We start from the raw sequence: 22,441 nt of genomic DNA, 5'->3' as shown, positions 1-22,441 counted from the left end.
GAAGGGTGATAGGCTACAAAGGAATGTGGGGTTTTCTTTGTGCGAAGAAGAGTAAGTTTTTTTTCACGTGCATTGTTCTAGCTCATTCTCCAGCACCCGTGAGGGACGGGAGGCTGCCCCGCTAGACCTGCCTGCAGAGAAGGAAGCAGGCCCAGAGAGGGCAAGGGACAGCCCAGTGTCACACAGCTGGTGAGCAGCAAAGATGTGGAGTTCTGACTCGGATTTCGGTGCTCAGACCTTAAATCCCACGTTGTTTAGGAAGGGACAACGGCAATCGAGTGAGCCGATTGTTCTGTTTGAGGAGTGAGTTTTGCTGCTGACCGCTCCGCACTCACAAGTTCGTCATGCGCAGAAGCGCTTAGGAAGAAAAGACAGGAAAGGGAAGGGAGGTGTGCGTGTGTGTGTCATGGCCAGTGTGTGCCAGCGCTATCGGCTTAGCTAACTTCATAGACTATTTGTCCCAAGAGTCGAATTTTACTGGGGGACCAAGGCCTAGGAGGGTGAAGGGACTTATCCAAAGCCAGGCATTTTCCGTGGAGGGCCCAGGGCCGAACTCCAGAGCCCTCTTGGTTACGAAGCTTCCTGGGTTCTTGGAGCTCGTCCCTTCCCAGGCCTTTGGGAGATCCTTCTGAGCCCCCCAGACCCTGTCTCCCATCCACTGTGGCAGCTTCACCTGTGTCCGCTGCTCTCAGGCTGCACAGTCCAAGGATGCAGAGGGTCTGAGTCAGGGGTCCTCAAACTTTTTAAACAGGGGGCCAGTTCACTGTCCCTCAGACCGTTGGAGGGCCGGACTATAGTTTTAAAAAAAACTATGAACAAATTCCTATGCACACAGCGGCGGCAAAAACACCTGGCGGGCCGGATAAATGTTTTCGGAGGGCCGCATGTGGCCCTCGGGCCATAGTTTGAGGACCCCTGGGAGTGATTCCCCTCGGGACCACGAGTGACCGAAATAGGATTCTGGTGACCGACTCTGGTAAGAGCCGGGCTGGGCAGTCCTCTGAGGATGCCAGTAGGTGCCACAGCTGTACTTACACCAGGCAGCTGATTTTGAGGGGCTGAGGCTGAGTAAGAGATCAGCAGGAGGGTGAAGGGTGCAGAGAGCGGCTGCGGAGGAGCCATCGTGAGAGAGGCAGCGTGAGAGGGGAGCGGGGGAGGAGGCCCAGGTGGAGGGAGGAGCCCCCTGTCCACAGGGAGCAGCAACCAGGGTTGCTGTCTGAACTGACAGGGGCCGAGGGGCTGGTTTTAATTTGCATAACATTAATTAGCAAGAGTGTCTAATTAGGACAACCGTTACCAAGTCACAGTATTAAGCTGGTGCTGAGTATCAATCCATGTTGGAGCCTCTCCATGAAATTGAAGGAAAGGCTGACCTCACTAAACAGAAAAGATTTCTAAATCAAGTTTGTCCCAGCTGAATGCACAACACGTAGCTCTTAATTCAGTCAATACAGACTTTAGTGGTATCACCTTTCTCCCTTTCGGGGTTCCAGCCAGCGACAAAAATCATGAACGGACCACATATGTGCGCGCGCACACACACACACACACACACACACACTTTGGGGGTATCAGGGTGGTTGGGGAAGGCACCTGCACGTGCTTCCCTCGGCTAAGATGCGATTTCACTTCTGTTCAGTGCCTCTCAGGCTGCTGCCTGCAAGCGTAGTTTTCTGTTCTTTTCAAATGTTCCAAGCAATAAAACACATTTAAGACTTCAGTGTCTCTGGGAAGATCTACCGTAATCATTACGGTTCTGGCCTGTCTTTGGAAGCCACAGGCAGGCAGGAGAGCAATTTATACGGCTGGCTCCGAAGCCGGGAACACACTCCGTCATTCTGCGCAGCTTCAGGGGAGGAAGGCCTGGGGCAGTCTGAGGGCCTCCCTGCAGACACGGGGGGCCAAGGGGCATGGTGGGGTGTTGGTGGGGGTGTTGGTGTGTGCAGCATGGAACCGGGAGGCAGACAGATCTGGAGTCATCCCAGCGTCATCCGTCCCGTCTTTGTCATTTGTTGGCACATCCTTGGACAAATTAATTTCTCGGAGCCTCAGTTTCCTCCTCTGTAAGAGTGGATTGGTGATGCCCGCCTTGCATGGAAAGCCCGACAGTAGTTCTTTATCACAGATCTGTGAAGGGCTGGCTGATGGCTGGAGCAGAACAGGGACCACGTGAATGGGGGTGTCTTAGGGTTCACCCTCCCACTCGGTGGCACCCCTGATGGCTATAGCCAGCCTCCACCAGCATGCCAGGAATGCGCTATGTCACAGGGAAGCCTAGTTCATTTGAAGGAAGGGGAGAAGCATGGGATATAGAAAAAAATCTGGCCTAGAGCTAAAATCTGGGCTAGTTATGTGACCTTGGAAAAGTCTTGTTATTTATTTCTTTATTAGTAAAATGGAGACTGTGACCTCGTCTGTAGGGTGTGGACGGAAGTTAAATTGTGTAGTAGGCATAGTCTGGGACTTGGTACACAGTCAGTACTCAATAAACGTTAGGTAAAAATGAAAGTACTATTAAGTAATTTCAGGAAGTACTTCTTTATTTTTTTTTAAAGATATCTTTATTGATTTCAGAGAGGAAGAGAGAGATAGAAACATCAATGATGAGAGGGAATCACTGATTGGCTGCCTCCTGCAGGCCCCCTACTGGGGTTTGACCCTTGACTGGAATCAAACCCGGGACCCTTCAGTCCGCAGGCCAACGCTCTATCCACTGAGCCAAACCAGCCAGGGTGCAGGAAGCACTTAGTAAGCAGCTCCTGTACTCAAGCATCAGAGGTGATACGGTATCAGCGTGCTTCCTAGAATCTCCACAGACGTGTGCTGTGAACTGAGCACCCTGCCTGCCACTTGAGAGCAGGATACTGTATTTTCACCATCTTTTTTTTTTTTTTTTACATTAAAAGTAAAAACTTGAAAACTAATTGGAAATATACCATATATTCAGTTCTGGGGCCTGGGTTTTTCACTTGCTATCACACCCTGAACCTTTCCTCATATCTTCAAATATTCTCTATAGAAATGCTTTTAAGTGGCTGCATAGTGTTCTGTCACTGGCTGTTCTCGAATTTACCTACCCACCCTACTGTTTTTGGGCATTGAGGAATAAATGGCTTCAAAATGACTCTTAGCTGCTGAGATAGAATTCCTAAGCATTCATGTGTATTAAGGGTTATTATTCTGTGGTTGAAAAGTTCTGAGCTGCAGGGGACAGGGGTTGACCAGTTGGCCATAGGACTCCCTTCCAGCTCCGTCCGTCTCTTTTGGCCCTGGGACAGGCGTGAGTGGGGCAGAGCAGGTGCGCCAGGTGCCACCAGGGCCTGGTGTCTGCAAACTAATTAGCCAGCCCCGAGTCGCTGTCATCACCCAAGAACCATATCAATTTCAAGCTTCATTGGTGTTCAGGCAGCAAAGAAAAGATGGTAATTAAACATTTATCCAAATAGAAAACATTTCGAGTTCAGCCAGAATTATTTGACATGTTTTCCAGCTATTAAGAATGGTTGATGGTCTGTGTTTATTGACATGTGATAGAGAACGCAAGCAAATCTGTAAAGTAGCGAGTGTTGCGGCCGATCCACTGCACAGCTCATCTCCCTGCGGGGCTGGAGCTGGCCAGGGAGGTTGCACCATTCAAAACCACGGAGCAGGTAGGAGGTGCCTCTTACGTAAAGGCTTCAAGTTGTAGAACAAAAGGAAGAAGCTGAAAGGAGAGGAGACAACAGCTGGCCCCCTTCACCTCTTCCTCTAACGATGATAGAAATAGACTTGGATAATGGTTTCGGTTAATTTCTGCCAAAAGAAATAAATTAGAGGTTGAAATGTGCGGCTGATCCCACACCCCTCCCTGGGGAGGCTTGATGCTCCCCAGACGCCTTCAGGCTCCTTTGAGAAGAAAGTTATGGTCGTTTCTGGCTCAGGAACGTTGCGAGCTGCTCCCAGTTGCTTCCTGTAGGGAGGTTTGTCTCACCCTGAAACAGCCCGCGTGTCCCTGAACTCCCTGCCTGATCTTCCAGTCCCACCCAGGCCTGTGGCTTGGGTCATGTTTCGGTCACCAAGTGGTGCTTTCGAAGACCAGAACCTTCTCCAGGACTGGGACTGTGATCTGTTTTTGCTTTGTGCCCGTAATGGGAGCAGCACACCACCAGCCCCCGTACACGTGTGCTGAGTGCATGACTGCAGGCTGCTCTTCATTAAATTGTGGGCCATGGCAGCAGCTTATGTTTCAGCGGTTCTCAACCTTCCTAATGCCGCGACCCTTTAATACAGTTCCTCATGTTGCGGTGACCCCCGATTTCATTGTTACAAATTGAACATAATTAAAGCATAGTGATTAATCACAAAAACAATATGTAATTATACATGTGTTTTCCGATGGTCGTTCGACCCCCAAAGGGGTCGCAACCCACAGGTTGAGAACCGCTGGTTTAGATCATTGTCTGGGCAGCGCACAATGGAGACCGCTCCCCAGAGCTGGACAGCTCCACACGGTGTAGGAAGTTAGCGTTCGTGTATAAGCCACATGGGTAGCTTCTGGAGGGCAGGGCCTCTCTGTAAATATCTTGGAGCATCTAGTACACGGTTGGGCATCTAGTAGTTGCTCAAGAAATGAGAAGTGGTTGAAAAGGTCACGAATGAAAGAAACAATGAATGAATGAGCTACCTCCTTAGTTCTCCCTGGGATTCCCAAGTGCTAGCTCTTGCCTGGCGTGACGTGGGCCCCAGGAACTGTATCTGATAAATGACTGGTAGATGGACAGACACGAGGGAGGGTCGTTTCATTCCGTCTCGGCCTGCAGAGGGCGGTGGGAGCGTGGGTTTGGGCGTGACTCTAGTGGTTGCCCTATTGGACAACACTACCCAACCCTGCACCCCCAGCCCCCTGTCACTCTGTCTCTGAAAGCTTTCTTAAAATTTTTTTTTAAAATTATTGATTTCAGAGCAGAAGGGAAAGGGGGGGGGGGAGAGAGAGAGAGAGAGAGAGAGAGAGAGAGAGAGAGAGAGAGAGACATCAACGATGAGAGAGAATCATTGATTGGCTGCCTCCTGCATGCCCCACACTGGGGATCGAGCCTGCAACACGGGCATGTGCACTGGCCAGGAATTGAACCTTGACCTGCTGGTTCATAGGTTGACGCTCAACCCCTGAGCCACGCCAGCCAGCCTCTCTGAAAGGTTTCTTAACAGTGATGTCTCCCTCTCTTGATTCCCCCACCCACCCTGGGTTTACTGTAGGTTTCACCAGGCAGTTAATCATATCCTACCTTTGAAATACCTTCCGTTGTCGTAAGCGGTCCTGGGGGACACTTCTCAGAGAGCGTTTCTGCTGTTTCCCATTGGAGAGAGGGCTGGTGGGAGTGCTCCCCTGGGAGTCGGGGGCCTCGGCTTTGAACTCGGGCACCAGCCTCTCTGAGCGGTTGTCGGGGTGTCTGATGAGTTGGGACAGAGGCCAGGGGCTGTCGCGAGGATGGATGAGAACCGGCATGTGAAGCACCTTGTAAACTGTGAGGTGCTTTATGAAATAGGCGCTGCTCTGACCCCAGCCCCGGGAGCACGGGGGCTGTTTCCTGTGCGCGTCCATCTCTCAGGAGCCCGGGCACGGGCCTCTCATCTGCTACCTTCGCTCAGGCTGTGCTCCTGTCTTCCTTTGGGCTTGGAAGCCACCTCTGCTCCCAGGCGTTCAAATGCCCAGGAAGGCATGGAGTCGCCCTGCATTTGTAAGGAAGCAAAGCAGATGACAGTGGTAGCTGGCCTTTACACGGCCAGGCACTGGTCTAGCCCTTTACACACACATGTCCATTCGTTTTCACAGCAGCCGCACGAGGTAGGTGATCCCCAGGTGGGCCATGAGGCAGCCGAGCAGCTGACGTCACTTGTCACAGCCAGTGGCTGTGTCAGGGTTTGGACCAGTGGGCTGTCCCCAGAGCTTGTGCTCCCAACCACGGGGTCCTCTAAGCTGCCCCGGGGCTGGAAGGCTGCAGGGAAGGTCCCGTAGCCCACCTGCCTCCCCCATCCTCCGCAGGGAGGCCCCGCAGGGCCTTTCTCCTGCCCGGCACCCCTTGTGGCTCATGTGCGCAGCCCCCTTCTCTCTTCAGTCGCTCTTCTGCCACCCTTGCCTCCCTCCCTGCCCTTGACCTAAAACAGGAGATGAGAGCAGCTGCCAAGACGTTCTCATTCATTCCTGAGAAAATTCTGCACGGTCAGAGATCAGAGGACCGCAGGAAACCTCTAGCTCAGGTTGTTACGAGAAAAGAGAGGCCTAAACTGGCACAGTATTGATGCCCACACCATATCATAGCAGCACCAAAAAAAAATGTTGTTCAGATGACTTATGAGTATGGAGGCAAACATTCTAAACAACACGTCAAACCGACTCTGGTCACATATAACACAGGTCGTGCATCACCCCCAGCAGCGTTCATCCCAGGGATGCAGCGGGGATTTAACCCTGAGAACAGGGGCCGGGCTGGGGAGCAGCTGCTGAGGTGGAGCGGCTCAGGGCCCAGCCCAAGGCACTTTCTGCTGACAGTCCCGCCTCTGCCCAGGGCTCCCCTTCCCATGGCCTCAGAGTGAGACGAGCTGTCCCCTTCCGGGCCCTCCGTAATTCTCTCTCCGTTTCTCCCGCAGGATTCCATGTTTTCGTTGGCCCTGAAATGCCTTATCAGTCTGTCCACCATCATCCTCTTGGGTTTGATCATCGCCTATCACACACGTGAAGTCCAGGTAGGTGCCCTGGGCCCTCACCCGTCAGGCAGTGGCCACTTCTTTCGGCGGCTGAGCCTGTCCTCGCCCCAAATCACCCCCTAAGCAGCTACTCGGGTGATTCCGTAAGATGGTGTCCAAGAGCGTGGCTCTTCTGTTGGTTTGGACCCTCAAGGCAGAGGGGCCTGTGGCTTTAGAACAACGGTGACGTCATCTTCATTGGGGGGTCCCAGAGGCAAGCGTGGCCCTATGATTTAGGGGGCAGTCTGCTCGGAATACGCATTTAGTGCCACTGCATTGCTGGGACACGTGAGCCTTTCTTCATCTGAGAAGCCCTACGAGTTGCTTTGACTTTTCACTCTTGCTGGATCCTTTCTGAACTTGAGTCACAGAATCCCCCCAGTGAGATAGGTCTCATATCCTCCTACACACACACACACACACACACACACACGCACACACGCACACTCACACTGCATCGAATACCACCAGGAACCTGCATTTCCATGTGCTGTAGACTTTTCCCTGTCCAGGGGGTGACTTGGCACCCAGAGAAATATTAGCTGGGCCTCTGGGGTGCACTCCCAGCTGGGAACACTGTTTGACATGGGCTGGAGAGGGCAGGCAGGAGCGAGCAGATCTGTGGCATCTTCTGTGACAGTGGGTCTCCCCCTCACGGCCCTTCAGGGTGACCTGCTCTGCGGGCCCCGGGTGTCCAGGTGTTCTTTGTCCCACATGTGGATCTGGGTGTAACCCTGGTCCTTTGGCCGGAGGAGCACAGATAGATCCACATCTGGCAGCAGCAAGAGGTCGACAAAGACCAGAACTCAGAGTCAGAACATCTGGGGTCAGGGCCCAGCCGTGACCTCTTCTCACGGTGTGTGTGGCCAGGCCCGTGGCCTTTCTGGGTTGGAACATGTGAATCTTTCTTCCTCTGGGACACGAGGGTTCGGTTCTGCCTATTACAGGCTGCCGTGAGGATAGAGTGAGGAGCGTATGCGAGACGCTCAGGAACCTGAGTAACCTCTTGTTGCTCATCGTTGTGGGGGCAGATGGGCTGCACAGACAGATGGGGGTGTGCGCGCCTCACCCCAGGGAGCGGGGCCGCTTTCCCGCTGGACGGCGGGGCTGCTGTGCTGGCCTGGGCGCAGAGGCCTCGGCTCCGGCCCGCTGGGCAGGGCTCCAGCTGTCGCTGACCAGATGACACTGATTCAGAGGCTGGGCCTGTTTAGTCTCTGGAGGTCACAGCTGCTCAGAGAGATGCTGTGCTCTGAGGGCTGACGGTCCCAGAGGCCACCGAGCAGCTTCCCTCATGGAGCCTGAAGGACAAAGCGTGTGGCCTTTAACCCAGACCACTGTCCAGTCGGCCCCAGGAAGTTGCCGGGAGTGTAGGCAGGAGAGACAGGGGCAGGAACCAAGGCAGGACTGGGAGTCAGTCTGGGCTTCCCCAAACCAACCACGGAGCTGGGAGCCCCTCAGCCCCCACGCCCTCACCTGCAGGGAGTCTGTCTTACTATAGGTCACCCTGACCTGTGCGGAAGGTGTCACACAGGCCAAAGAAAATGGCAGAACCGTAGAGATCAGCGAACCATGCAGCTTGAGGGAGGGGGAAGAAGAGCGGTTCCCAGCCACAACCCCCACGATGGTCCCCGAGCCTGACTGCTTCCTCTCCGCTCCAGGCCTTGGGCTTGGAAGAGCCGGTGTCCTTCCCCTGACTCTCTCGGGGTCCTTGTTCCCAGCTCAGGGCCTGCAGCTTAGCTCTCAGCCCCGATCTGGCCCAGTGGCAGCTGGGACCTCCGCTGTGGCCGGTGGCAGGCCAGCCCCTCGCTCCCACCCGCTGCTCACGGCCAGTCTTTGCTTTGTCCTGATGTTGGCCGGTAGAAGATGCCATTTCAGGTGCTCGCCGTGGCCTGGCACTCACAGTTGGGAGAAGCAAAGTGAAATCAGTGGCTGGGACTCCAGGCTCAGACGCTTCAGTCTGAATGACCGGGGGCCAGTCACACCTTCTCTGGGCCGCGGTGACCCCCTCTGAAGTGTGGGAGCCCTGTCGCCCACTGTGCTGATCCCTGAAGAGCCTTGGTAACAGCAGAGAGTACAGAGGGGTCTTTCACGAAATGAAACCTCAGTCCCTTCTCTGCCCCACTGCTTCCAGCTGGGCCTGCTCATGTGCAAGCTGGGCCCACCAGATGGTCACCGTCACGTCTGCTGGCGCTGGCAGGTGGCTGGGCTTGCTCTCCACTCTGGCCCAAGCCTGCCTGCACCCAGCGCCTCCGCCCAGCCCCGCATCCGACGTGACCCGCAGTATCACGGGAAGTCTCCAGTCTGGGGCTCCCTCGGGGCCTCTGACCTTCCAGTCAAGTCCTTTCTGGAGGGAAATGGGAGAGGCTTGGGCCCAGGTTGTCCTGGGGGGTGTGGTGGGGGCAGGGAGGGCTTGCTCCTACACCTACACCACTGCACACCTCAGGGACTGGGCAGCGGTTCTCAACCTGTGGGTCGCGAACAATGACAATACATCCTGCGTATCAGATATTTACATGACGATTCATAACAGTAACAAAATTACAGTTATGAAGTAGCAACGAGAATAATTTTATGGTTGGGGGCCACCACAACATGAGGAACTGTATTAAAGGGTTGCGGCATGAGGAAGGTTGAGAACCACCGGACTAGGGCGCCATTAATCCTTTCATTTCTCGGGACTCACGGTGTCTGACAAAGAGCTGGTGTTTGCAGGGCTTGTGTTGAACGAAAGGGTCCTGGGTTCAAGACACCTGGTTTCAAAAGCAGTTTAGACCGTTATTTAGCTCAGTTTCCTCATCTGTTCACTGGGGCTCCTAAGTGCCCCCCCCCCGCCCCCCCCCCCCCCCCCCCCCCCCCCGATTCTGTAATTCTCTGAATGAGGTGTGGTGTGCGGCCAGCGGGGGGACCGGCTTCCGGGGAGAGGGCGGAGCCCCCGGAAAGCCCCTTCCGTGGGGCAAGGCCCGCTGCTGCCCCTCAGGTGTGAAGCGGGGCGGGCAGGGCTGCTCCCTGCCTCGTGGGTGCGGGCGGGGGCTGTGCTAAGGATCTGCTCGTCGCTCTCTCAGCCTTACCAGCTGCTGGTCACTTGGCTGCACGTTAGCAGGGACCGGATGACCACCTCTCCACCTCCCCCAGCTCCGCCCCAGATGCCCACTCCACTCCCAGGCCTGGCCCTGCACACACTTGACACTGGGGCACCGTCTAGAACAGTATTCCTCTTTGTTAGTTTGGACAACTCGTGTTTTTTTTTGAGGAAGAAGAGTTCTGAGACAGTACTGGGTAACTCCCAACCAAACTCCGGCTTTAAGTCGGAGAGCCTGGGCTTGGCCGGTCTCAGAGGGGACGGGGGGGTGCCCCTCCCCAGTGCATCACGAACCCCTTCTGCCTCTGCGGGCCCGCCCGAGACAGGGAGTCGCTGTCTCCCGGGGGAGGCTGTCCCTCGGTGGGTAGCACGAGGTTTTAGAAGCTCTGTCCTCCCACTCGGAGGAAACGGGCTTCCCCGGAGCTCTCAGCCCGGCCCTGGAACAGGGAAAAGGGGCCCATGGTCCCGCGAGGCAGCTTCTGGTGTTGGAAGATGAGGGCCGGGCTTTGCTCAGTCTCCTCTTATCTCGCTGGTGTGGGGCACGGAGCATGCAGCATGGAGCTTTCAAAGGCTCAGGCATCTGTTTTTCTCCTGCCAGTGTGTCCTGGAAAGAAATGAAAACACACAAAAATACGCATTTTTAATTTTTAAAATTTATTTCAGAGAGGAAGGGAGAGGGAGAGAGAGAGATAGAAACATCCATGATGAGAGAGAATCATTGCGCGCTCCACACTGGGGATCAAGCCCGCAACCCGGGCATGTGCCCTGACCGGGAATTGAACCTGGTGACCTCCTGGTTCATAGGTTGATGCTCAGCCACTGAGCCACGCCAGTCAGGCAACAAGGCATTTTTTTTGTAAATTTACCAAAACGTTGAAAACCTTACTCTCTCTCGGAGAGCCCATGTGTTCCTGTGGCTTGGCCATCATCAACTCCCAGATGGGCAGTGGCAGCCTCCCAGGCTGCAGGCTCACGTCTTCGATGCCGTTGGCACATCCCTGGCCCAACTCGTAAAACACGGAGCTCTCTTTGCTCCCCAGTGTCCTCCCTCCCCCTGCTCTCTGAGTCCCCATCTGGCTCCTTCACTCCATGTCTACTTACGAGGGTCTCCTCTGCGCAGAGCAGCGACAGGAGCCGGGTCTCGGTGCTAGAAACCCTGACAGCGCTTTGCTTCTCCAAGGGGTCGTCAACCTTCTGTGAATCTCTGGCTCTGGTGATGCCTCCGGTGCCACCCTGGAGGGCAGGAGAGCAGGTGGCTCAGAACATGGACTTTAGAGGAGTCTGGCTTGGGTTCAAATCCTGCTCTTTGACACATTGTAGTGTGTTATGGCGTGACCTTTAGCAAGTTTCTTAATCCCTCTTAGTCTATTTCCTTCCTGCAACATGGGGCTAATAATAGTACCCATCACAAAGGGGTGTTGTGCAGATCCAATGAGATAATATATGCAAAACACCTTCGCTTAAATGAGGCGTGTTTGCCTGGCAGGCCGGGCGGGAGGGGTATCCCGGCAGAAGTCTCGAAATAAACAAAGGCCCTGAGGTGGGAGCGGTGGCAGGCTTTGGGGGCACCTCTGGGACCAGGTCCTGAGCAGGGGAGGGGGCTGGAGACTTCAGAAGCCACTCACACCCAGCCCCTGCCTTTGGAAGCTGCCTGTCCGAGACCTTGATCCGCTGAGACCCAGGCTAATCCGTGCCATGATGTGAGGTGTCTGTTTGGGAGACTCTGAGAGGAGAGGAGAGAAAACAGAAGGGAAGTGTGTGTGTCCTCAGGGGAGGTGGCCGCCGCCCAAACCGCGTGAGGCTGGGGTCTCCATCCTTGCAGACCGCCGGTAGGCATTTCCTCAGCTTGTCTCTGGCTGGTGGGCTGATGAATTTGAATCGCCTTCACTGGGCCAGACATGGGCCAATGGCCAAGGCCTTCTTTGTGAGCCGAACAGACTGGGACCCCGGAGATCTCAAGACCTCCAGGCAGACGGCCCCGCCAGCCTGCTGGGTCTGAGGACACCAGCCCCTTCCCCCAGGCACGCTGCCCAGAGGCGAGGAGCGAGCTCCAGGCACCTAGGGGTATAGAGATTGACAGGAAAATTCCAGATGGCGGCCGCCTCTGCCAAGCTCGCGTCCATCTCCTGCTCCATCTGCAGACTCAGGAGGCTGGGAACGGGGAGTGTGTTCCAGGGGCCAGTGCCCCAGGGGGGGACCACTGTGCATCGGCTGAGGGCACCTCCCATCGGCCCGCCTGCACCTGGCGAGGCTGGAAGGAAAGGAGGAAGGAGAGGGGGCGAGTAGCCGTTCGGCCTTGGCGGCAGCCCCCACCTTGAGCCCAGACACCCGGAGTCCTTGTCAGATGACCCTTCGCAGACGGAAAGCGGAGAGGATGCACGCCGCCTCCTTACCTTGTCCGGTGCTTCGTATTTTTCGGACGGTTTTCACATGTTATCTGACCTGTTGGCTGCCCCATGTCGCCTCCCAGACCTCCAGGTTTCGGCACAGATATTTCCCCCTCGTGGAGCTGTTCCGGATGCCCCACTCCCTGAGCAAAGCGCCCTTGGGGCCGGCCCCTGGCCCTGCATGTCTCGCCTGGGACTGCCTCGCCGCTCCCTGGCTGTGTCCGTGTGGTGGGGACCTCGGGAGAGAACACCTCGCATGCAGCAGAGACTCAGTAGGTGGGAACCGATGAATGGATGACAAGCCTGGGGCAGGCAGGCAGGCGCGCTTGCCCTCCCCTCGTTACAGGGGAGAAAGCTCAGCTTGTGGCTGGCTGGTCTGGAGGCCCTGGCTTCTGGCCTGTGCTCTTGCCACATCAGGGGTCTCAGGTCTCGGTGAGCTGTCCCTGCGAGCTGGCCATGCCCACCGTGGCCCTCCCCGCCACCTGCTCGTCCCCTCTTATTGTCCAGCCTCAGCCCAGCACCTCTTCACTCATGGATCTGCTGCTGTGTATGGCCATGGATGGCGGTGGATAGCGGTGGATGGCCGTGGATGGCCGTGGATGGCCGTGGATTGCCATGGTTACCATACCAGCCTGACAGTCTCTGGGTGACATTTTGGTCTTATTTGCTAAATATTTAAACATGTGGGTTTAACTCTTTCTGCCTCAGAGAGGGTTTCCTGACCCCCTTGCCCTTCCTTGTAGGTGTAATGGCTCCTGTGCTGTCACCGGGCCCCCGGGCCTCACACCCGGAGCTGTGGGCCTGCGGGCAGGTGTCGTGGCACCGCCGGGCTGCTCTGCTGCCTGCAGGGGCTTTCTGTTTTGTCACTTGGACATGTCACCCTGTGCCAGGCTTCTCCACAGGGCGTGTGCAGCGTCTGTTAACAGGTGTGAACACCGCCACCCCCGAGTGTTCAGACTCGCCCCGGCCGGGAGGGACAGGCCTGGCCCTCGGGGGTCAGCCTGCTGGGGCTTTCCTGACTTCCAGGCACATGGGTGCGTCTCGCCAAGTCCCCCGGGAGCTTCCTTGGCTTCAGGAGTCCAGGGCCTTAGAGGTGTCCTCCGGCCCGGGAGGAGTCAGTGTTTGTGAATGGGAAGTAGGTGTCGCCTCACTTCCCACTCTCCTCCCCCGAGGCTCAGAGTGGCCCTGGGCGGTGGAATCCACCCGGCTGTGTGTTGCCTTGGAAACCACACACTGCCCTCGCCCTGGGCCCCGTGACGTGAGGGGGTGGCACACCTCTCAAGAAGCTTCTGCTCTAATTCAGGGACATGAGAACGCACCCTCCCGGCATGGGCAGCCGAGTGAATGAGCAGGCTCAGGAAACCAGCCTACGGCCAGTCCCACCTCCTGCCTGTCCTGCCCGAGGGGCCTGTGGCTGGTCCGTCTGGGATACCAATCACCGTGTGAGCTTGGACAAACTCCTTCTCTCTCACCCTCGGTTCTGTCATCTGTAAAGTGGGCCGTTTGGACCAGATCCTCTCAGGGGCTTCTGATTGTGTCCAGCACCCATGTCTGAAGGCGGGGAAAATGGAGGGAGAGTAGCTGTCATATTTTGTGCTAACAATGACCAATACAGTCTGGATTCAGGAAGCCCTCGTGGCGGGCTGTCCAAGCAACCTTGTCCCTCCTCCTGACTGCCTGGCCTCTCTGCCCAGTCAGGGAGCGGACTGTCCCCTTGATATAACCTTGAACTTGAAACAGTAAATAATCAAAAAGAGAGTCTTAGGCTCCAACATCTTACAGTTTAAAGAGGTGACTCCTCTTTAAAAACTCTTGTAAATATGAACTGGTCCGACATCCTAAAGCTTTTAGGATAATTAAAGTCAGTGACCGAGTGCCCTTCCTCAGTGCTGAGTTCCAACCTCCTTCCCTGAATACTGACTCTCAGAGTCACTGGGGAACAAGGGTCACCTTAGCAGAATATTCTATCGCCCCGAGTGTGCCAGTGCAGCCTGGCGTGACTTTTCCTGTCAATTCGCCCTGCTTTGTATTGTTGTTGTTACTCTGTAAATGGTGCTCTTGTCCCCAGGCAGCGGATCGGATGGGCATCAGGTCACCTGCGCACCTCGGCCTGCAGGCTAGCGAGCCCCCTGCGGGGGAGGTGTGTTTTGAACGCCCCGAGGGGGTTCCAGGGCACCTGATGAAGAAACACCACTCCCTTATAAGCCCAGGGAGGGCCCCTCTTAGCCATCTTCATGGCCGCCCCTGCTGAGCCAATCAAGGGGCTTGTACATGCGCAGTAGGAGCTCAGTGATTCCAAATCTGGGCTCAAGAAAAGTGGCTCCCCGAGGTTCTGGGAAGGCCCTGTAAGAGGGTTAGTGTTGGAAGGTTCTTCACCAGTATTGCTGCACTGTGCCACCAAGAACATTTTGAAAGTTCTAGTCTGTTCGACAGGAATCTGGTAAAATGCCATTTGCCCGTGTTTAAGAGAAAAGATAGCAAAATCGCCACTGCTCAACATCTCCCAAGCCCGGTAATTGCAAAAGATACGAATGGCGCTCGGTGTGTCTGTGAAGTAAAGAATTCACTACAATTCAAACAGAGTCCCGTTCCCTCTGAGCGCATCCCCAACCCAGGCCTGTCTGGTGGCGGGATGGATACTGGGGTTGTGATCCGTAGACTTGGGGCCAAGTTGTGACTTTGTCATCAAACTTTTTTTTTTTTTAATTGCGGTAAAATAGACGTAAGATGATATTTACCGTGTTAACCACTTTTTAAGTATACGACTCAGTGGGAGCAAGTACATCCTCTCTGTTGTGGAGTCGTCACCGCGGTCCGTCTCCAGAATGGACTCTGTCATTTCTTATGTGACCTGTCATGTGATGGCTCATGGGTGTGGGGGCCCCACTGAGGCCCACGGTGGGCTTCCTTCTTGCTAATCTCCTGCCAGCGGGCCCCCCTGCTCAGCCCCGGAGCTCACCTGCACCCCCTCCTGGTACTCTCCCATCAGGCCTGGGTTCTGGTTCCAGCTTTGGATTTGGAGAATGGCTTCATGCGCCATTGGTCGATCTCGTTACTTTATGGCCTCACCGAGTCCTCACGGTGGTCCTGGGAGGTGGAGTCTGTGCCGTGGCCGAGGTCACGTGGCTGGTGAGAGGCAGAGCTGGACTCGGGCCAGGCCCACTGTCTCCAAGCCCATGAGGCTTCACTGCTTCGCGGCAAGAGTTCCATCCCCAAACCGTCTCTCCGACCCCCATTCCCGCCGTCCCTGAGCACCCCTGGAAGTTGGGCTGAGCCCCAGGGACTCCCTCCAAAACAAGGGCGAGAAGGGTGAACATGACAAAGCGAGGGCTGAAGAGCCACTGGGCACTGTGTCCAACCCCAGCAGCACCTGTGCCTTCCTCCCGCCACACCTCCCGATGGGACCCCCGCCTCTGCTCTGCCCCCTGGAGGCCCCTCTGCCCATTAGAAAGCCTTTCTGATCCTGGTTCCCCCTTGGGCCCCAGGCCCGCCCCAAGCAGGGGGTCCAGCACTGTAGGGAGCTGGGGGTGGCCGTCTCAGGGTAGCAGTCCAAGCCATCAGCGCTGGGCACTGCCCTGTGTCCCTGCCTTCGCCTCTGATCCTTGCTGGGCTAGTCTCCTGTCAGCCCTGGCTGCCTGGCCGGCCCCACACCATCTTGTTCTTTCTCCCCCCGCTCTCTGTGGGGCTGGCCCACTCACTGCTCGCCCTGCCAGTAACCTGGGCCTCAGGACCACCCCTGACTCCACCTGCAACCAAGGCTGTCTGACCTGCTCCCCGTAGACACTGAGCTTCGGGCTGCAGGTGGCCTGGGCCGGCCCGGCTTTGGCAGCCCCCCGTGTCTCCCCACCCTCATTTCCTCCTTTTTCTGACTGTCCCTGTGGTGAGGGGCCAGCAATCTCACACTCGAGTCTCCCCAGATGAAACACCCCAAGTTCCCTGGCATCCTGAGGAGCCCTGTCTCCGCCCTGGCCCCGCTGCTGTACCTGGGAGGTGAGGCGGTCAGCACGGAGGGCCGCCTACCTGCTGTTTCATTCCCTCCCCGCAGCCGAAGCCAGCGGGTGCCACTGGCTGGCACGGCAGCCTGTTAGTTGACATTGATCAGATGTTTACTAAACCCTCTGCATTCTTCACAGAGCAGCTGAGCCACCGGCCCCGCCCACCTCCCACCCTTGCTTGTCAGTTGGCGTTTGGGGGCAAGAGCTGCCCCTTCCCTTTGTCTCGGTTGGTTTCCCCGCATCCATTTCAGCCCTTCGCTCTGTCTGTCGGGTTTTTTAGCCTCTCACTCAGCAACACGTGTCTGGGCCTCCAGCTTCCTGTCCTCCCACACTGGGGGGGCCTGACAACGACAGTTCCATCCAAAGCCTCGCTCCAGATGCGGAACCAGAAAGGGAATCTGGGAAGTCAAGTTCCTTCTGCTGGATTCGAGACAGGGGGGATGGAGGCAGGGAACGCAAGGATTTGCAAGTCTTTCTCATTCTAAACACCGTGTGGCCTCCCCTTGGGCTGTGGTTACATGCTCGCTCTGGTGCCGTTCAGAGACGAGTGACCCCATCTTTGTGCCGCGCCCCGTCTGTGAAAAGAAAGGGTGAAGTGGGCGCTTGCCCACCTGGCAGAACTGGGTTGTTGCAACATTGCCCCGACAGGCTGTGTCTTAGGAGTGTTGCTGCGTGGCCACAGGTCCCCATGGCGCCACGGACCACGCCCACAAACCAGAGATCAGTGACCAGTCACCATGGAGCTGTCCGCCAGGTGCAGAGCAGCCGGACCTCTGAGCTCAGTACCACGAGGCAGGCAGGCCCCTGATGAGTCTTCTGTGTCAGCGACCCCAGGCCCTGCCCTCGCTCCCCTCACTTCCCTCATTTGTGCAACCTGGACAGGGAGCTGCGTGCTCCCCAAGGCTCCTCCAGGCTCTCTCTGGTGCCTCTTGCTAGAAGGTGCTGGAAATCTTATTGATTTGAGGGCAAAGAGAAATGACCACCACTGGGTGTGTGTGTGGAATGGGGGTGGGGGTGGGGTGGGCAGGGCGATATTTGTCTTCCTGCTGCTGTTAGAAATAACCACTGTTGTCCACCTCCCCTGAGGACCGGACAAAAGGTGATTAATTCATTCGATACAGAGCTATTGAAGGTCTGTCCGGAGCCGGGCACCTCGGGGTTGGCAAGGTCGCCGCCCTAAACGGGCTTGTGATCTAATGGGGAGAGAAGCACTCAGGCTCCCGCCCTGGCTGCCAAGTGCTGAGCTGAGCTGTGGAGCTAGGGGTGGGTGGGCACAGGGAGGTGCTCCCCTTGGGTGGGGACGAGGCCCCGCTGCGCAGGCCCTTGGAGATGGGCCCTGGCGGCTGGGCAGAGCTCTCGCAGGTGCAGGTGGGGTGAGGGCGCTTCAGGGGAAGGGATCTGCTGGAGCAGATGGGGGTGGGGGAGGAGGTTCCGGGGGAGCTCAGAGCTTCTGGGGGGTGGGTGGTGAGAAGTGAGAATGAAAAGGGAGTCAGGTCCTGGTCTGTTGGAGCAGGAGAGATCAGGGGTCCGTGTCTATAGCAGTAGCTGCGTAACTGTCAGGAGGGGCTTGGGGATGGCCATCTGATGGGGGACAGGAGAGTCAGGGGGCTGGTCCCCAAGTCGTGTTGGTAAAGCATTTTACGTAGGATTGGGGAGACATCACTAGTCAATAGTAAGGCCAAGGGGTGGGCCGGGTGGGGAGACTGGTGGAGACGATGGCGGAGGCCCACCCCCTCCCCAGTTTGGGCACCGGGTTGACTTTAAAGCCCAGGGTTGGTTGGGCTGGAAGAAATATCCCTCCTCAGGGGATCTTTCGTGGTAGAAATGACAGCCACTTGGTGCACCCTTGTTCACAAGGGAGACGACTGAGTCCTGGCCAGTTTGGCTCAGTGGGTAGAGCGTCAGCCTGTGGACTGAAGGGTCCTGGGTTTGATTCCGGTCAAGGGCATGTACCTTGGTTGCAGGCTTGATCCCTGGTCGGGGCACATGGGGGGCAGCCCATCAATGTTTCTCTCTGTCTCCCCGCTCCTTCTGCTCTCTCCACAAACACCAGTGGAGAAGATATCCTCAGGTGAGGATTAAGAACAACAACAACAAAGAGTGAGAGGAACGAGAAAGCCCCCCTCCTGGCCCCAGCGTCTCAGTCCTGTGATCTCATGGATGGAACAGGACCCACCAGGACCGGGGCCTGCAGGAGCCGAGCTTGTCTTGCTCCGTGGGATCTTTTTAGATGTTTAGCAGGGATCTGCCCTGAGATTTTACAACGTTGTTCTTTTCTTATTGTTCCCAAACCCAGCCCCCACCTAAAAATACTCCGTTCCCACGTGGTCTGGGAGACCGAGCCCCCCTCAGGGAGGCAGTTTGGTTCTTCCCGGGCCTGCAGCAATGCCACCTGCAGGTTTGGGGAGGGGGCGGGCAGGATGGGCTCCTGTCCTCAAGGCTTGGCTGCTGCCTGAGGGAGCAGTGATGTCACCTAGGACGGGAGGGGGCTCCTCCGCGTGTAGTGGGCTTGACAGGTGCGCGTGCAGGGGAGGTAGATGCGCTGCCCGTGGCTTGTCCAGAAGCAGCTGACGTCGCCCAGGAAGCATCCGTCTGCGGCTCCTGCTGCTGTTGGCTCCGGCATGACAGCTTCCCAGCAGCTGCCCCGAGACCCTTCTCCCTCCTCCGGGTTTCTTTCCAGCATCACCTGACCCTGCTTGTTCCCACCTGGCTCTCCTTGCTGGCTCACTGCAATCTCTCCTCTTTTTCATACCGAGACCCGTGCTGTCTGCTGGCTCCGTGTGTGCGGCTTTCAAGCCGAACTGACGGGGCTGAGTTTTATGGCCGATCCGGCCTGGCTCTGGGAAAAGAGACAGAGGAGGACAGTGCGGGACAGGCTCTCTTGTAGCAGAGAACATTCTGATCTGGATGAGTCTGCGGGATAAATTTAGTCCCCGGGGCTGGTGCAGTATTCTAATTTGGTGGGAGTCCTCGGACGCCCATGGTGGGGAGTGGACACGTCTTCCCGCACCTGCCCGCCCACTTCAGGGCCACAGGAAACCCAAGGTTGACGACCACGACGCAGAAGCGCAGTTTCGGCAACCCTGAGCGGACACAGGATTTATTCCTCCGGCATCCAATTTCCTTCAGGTCCCTCTCCAGTTGTTTGTAGTTCTTGAAGCGTCTACATTTTTATGGCTGGCACATTTCAGGGTGGAAATCCAGATGAATAGGCGGTGCTAGCTGTGTTCTCGTGTTCCCAGGATTAAGTCAGTAGGAACTGAAATATTAATTGGGAGTGTCTGAGAAGAAAGTGAAATATGGTACAGAGTGGAGCATTTTATTATTATTTTTTTAAAAAATATTTTTATTGATTTCAGAGAGGAAAGGAGAGGGAGATAGAAAAATCAATGACGAGAGAGAATTACTGCTCGGCTGCCTTCTACACGCCCCCCACTGGGGATCGAACCCACAAACTGGGCATGTGCCCTGACTGGGATCCAACGGGGGCCTCCTGGTTCCTAGGTCGACGTTTAACCACTGAGCCACACCAGCTGGGCCAGAGGGGAGCACTGGAGATCAGAGTCAAGCGTTTGAATCCAGTTCTGCTGCTAACAGGCGACTCAGGCAATCGCGGAACTTCCCTGCATCGTCTCGTCTCCCCTGTGTAGTGGGCCCCATGGCCCATAGGAGTGCGTAGTGCACCAGCTGTTGGAGCTGGTGAAAGGGCCCACAGAGCCGGGCACCCCAGGGGCTTGGTAACCTTTAACTTAGGACCTTCCTTGCCAAGCTGATCACATTGCCAACCCAGCCCTGGGCTCCTGGCCCGGTGCTCCAGCTCTTACCTGCTGGAGGCGGCTGTCGGACACCTGTAGCCCCTTTAGGTGACATTTCTTTGGCCCTTGCTGACCATTCCCACGGTCCTAATACTCCCTGGGGGCCTCCCTCCCCCCCCCCCCCCGCCCCGCCCCCTGCCCACTGCCCCACTTCCTGTTGTTTCTCCTGAACAGAGCCAGGAAGCAGAAACGCGGAGTGTGCTGTGTTAATGGGCATCGCAGGGCTCCAGGGAGCCTGCTGCCCGGCTCGGGAAGGACTGGCTGGTTCCTACCAGCCGAGGCGCAGGTCACAAAACCAGGCTTATTGCTGGCGCACGGGGCCTGGGGCCTCTCAGCCGCCTCGGGAGCCGGGCAGTGGACCTGGGATGGTGGGCAGAGAGTGGGCAGGTGCTCGGACCGCAGCTGGCAGCTCCCTGACAGGAGGATGACGCTGAAAATGATAGTAGCAGCAAAGCACTAGGAGCAGGGCTACATGGTTCATGAAGCTTATCTCCTGCCATCTCCACGCTCTCCCCGATGTATCCCCATCCGTCCTGTATTCATTTCCTGTTGCCGCTGTAACAATTTACCACCAGCTCAGTGGCTTCCAACAACACAGATTTATTATCTTTCCGTTCTGGAGGCCAGAAGTCCAAAATTAGTGTTTTGTTTTGTGTTTTTTTAAAAAAAAAAAAAATATATATATATATTTTTATTGATTTCAGAAAGGAAAGGAGAAGGAAATTGAGAGATAGAAACATCAGTGATGAGAGAATCATTGATGGGCTGCCTCCTGCACCCCCCCCCCCCCCCCCCCCCCCCACTGGGGATTGAGCCGGCAACCTGGACAGGTGCCTTGACTGGGAATTGAACCGTGACCGCCTGGCTCATAGGTCGAGGCTCAACCACTGAGCCACGCCGGCCGGGCTACAATGAGTCTTACTAAGCTGAGACCAAGGTGTCTGCAGAGCTGCACTTCTTTCTGGAGTCTCTGGGGGAGAATCCAGGTCCTGGCCTTCTCACTTCTGGAAGCTGCCTGCCCTTCCAGCTCCAGAGCCGGCAGCAGCCAGCGAGCCAAGCCTTTCTCACTCCGCTCCCCGCTCACTCGGCCTCCTCTCGCCGCCTCTCCCACACGGAAGAGCCCATGTGATTGCTCGGTGGCTCCCCACAGCCCAGGCTCCTTTCCCTGGTGGAGCCGGCTGATTCGAGACTGCAATCCCATCCGCATCCTTCATTCCTCGTCGTCACACAACGTAACCCACTCACAGGTTCTGGGGGTGAAGATGTGGACGTTTCGAGGGGCCATTACTCTGCCTGCCAGGTTCCCTGTGTGCAGACGAGGAAAGCGAGGCCAGACTATTAGGCCGGCACGTGGCTGGCAAATGGCAAGGCTGGGATTCGAACCGGAGCTCCCTGATCTAAAACCCACCGTCACTCTGAAGGGCTCCGTAGAAAACCAGGCAAACACATCCCCCTCCCACAGCCGACCACAGTGCGGGGAGGGGAGGTGGAAGGAGCTCCGGGGCTGGGCACTGGAATCATCAGGGATATCGGTGTCCAAGCCCCAGCCCGGAGCCTGGGGTGCAATTGCTCGGGGGCGGCACTGGGTTCAGGGGTTTTCCAAGCTCCCACGTGACTGATTCTAAAGTCCAGTACAGGGCGGGAGTCATCGCTCGGGCCCTGCCCCACGGCCTGTCTCCAGTGTTTCGTCCCGGCCAGTTCCCTCAAGGCCTGGCTGTGTGCAGAGCAGCATCAAAGGTGCACAGAGGAGCGCCCCCTTTCGGATGGGGCACGTTCCCTTCCTGTGTCTGTCATGCCCTTTTGCGCGTCTGTCCGCAGAAATGAACTGTGTTCGCTGCCTTGGTGTGAGCCCTGGCAGAAGGTGACCCCCGTCCCCTCCAGCCAAGTGGCTGGTGTCTCCCCGCCCCCCTCACTGGGCTGATCCGCTCCCTCGCTCCGTGTTGGCCCAGGTCGCTGGTAGCTGTGGCACATCTGCCAGCTGTGGGAACAGCTGGGCGCCGCCACCGGGGCTCATTACCCCTGGCACATCGCCCGGCCCCACTCGGTCGAACATCCTGAAAAACAGGGCTCAGCGCTCCTGGGGTTTGAACTGTAAAACGCGGGTTCAGAAGACAAAACCCGCTCCCGTCTGCCGCGGAGCCTGTGGGGGAGGCTGCCGGGCTGTGGGTCGCCGTGTTGTGAAGAAATCCGTCCGTGTCAGGGCGGACAGGTGTGGAGGCGTGTTGGTAAGGCTCACACTGCGCGCCCGTCACGTGCCCTGGCTGCCGACTCGACAGGTGTCAGTTCTGACCTGCGGCTCGGAGGGTTTTGCTGTCAGAAACGCCGCCGTGCAGACCCACGTCTGCGGGAGCAGCCCGCCCGGAGCTGCCGGCCTCTCCGCTGCAGCCCCGATGTGATGAAGGCAGCAGGCTTGCCGCTGCCCGGGGCCTGCTGGATGCCCTG

General features: G+C 56.8%; 1 protein-coding gene across 1 annotated transcript in view; it reads left to right on the top strand.

The window, feature by feature from the left end:
• Nucleotides 1–22,441, top strand: part of KCNN3 (potassium calcium-activated channel subfamily N member 3) — a 141,354-nt gene that overhangs the window by 34,032 nt on the left and 84,881 nt on the right. The window contains exon 2 of the mRNA XM_070397095.1: nucleotides 6,628–6,723. Within this exon, the coding sequence (XP_070253196.1) occupies nucleotides 6,628–6,723 (96 nt within the window). The remainder of the gene's footprint in view (nucleotides 1–6,627; nucleotides 6,724–22,441) is intronic.

The sequence above is a fragment of the Myotis yumanensis genome, unplaced genomic scaffold (genome assembly GCF_028538775.1).
Source record: "Myotis yumanensis isolate MYYU_CA2020_CCGP unplaced genomic scaffold, mMyoYum1.0.hap1 SCAF_17, whole genome shotgun sequence".
In the NCBI taxonomy this organism is placed as follows: domain Eukaryota; kingdom Metazoa; phylum Chordata; class Mammalia; order Chiroptera; family Vespertilionidae; genus Myotis; species Myotis yumanensis.
The sequence above is the reverse complement of the archived record's forward strand: the minus strand, read 5'-3'. Positions and strand labels throughout refer to the sequence as shown.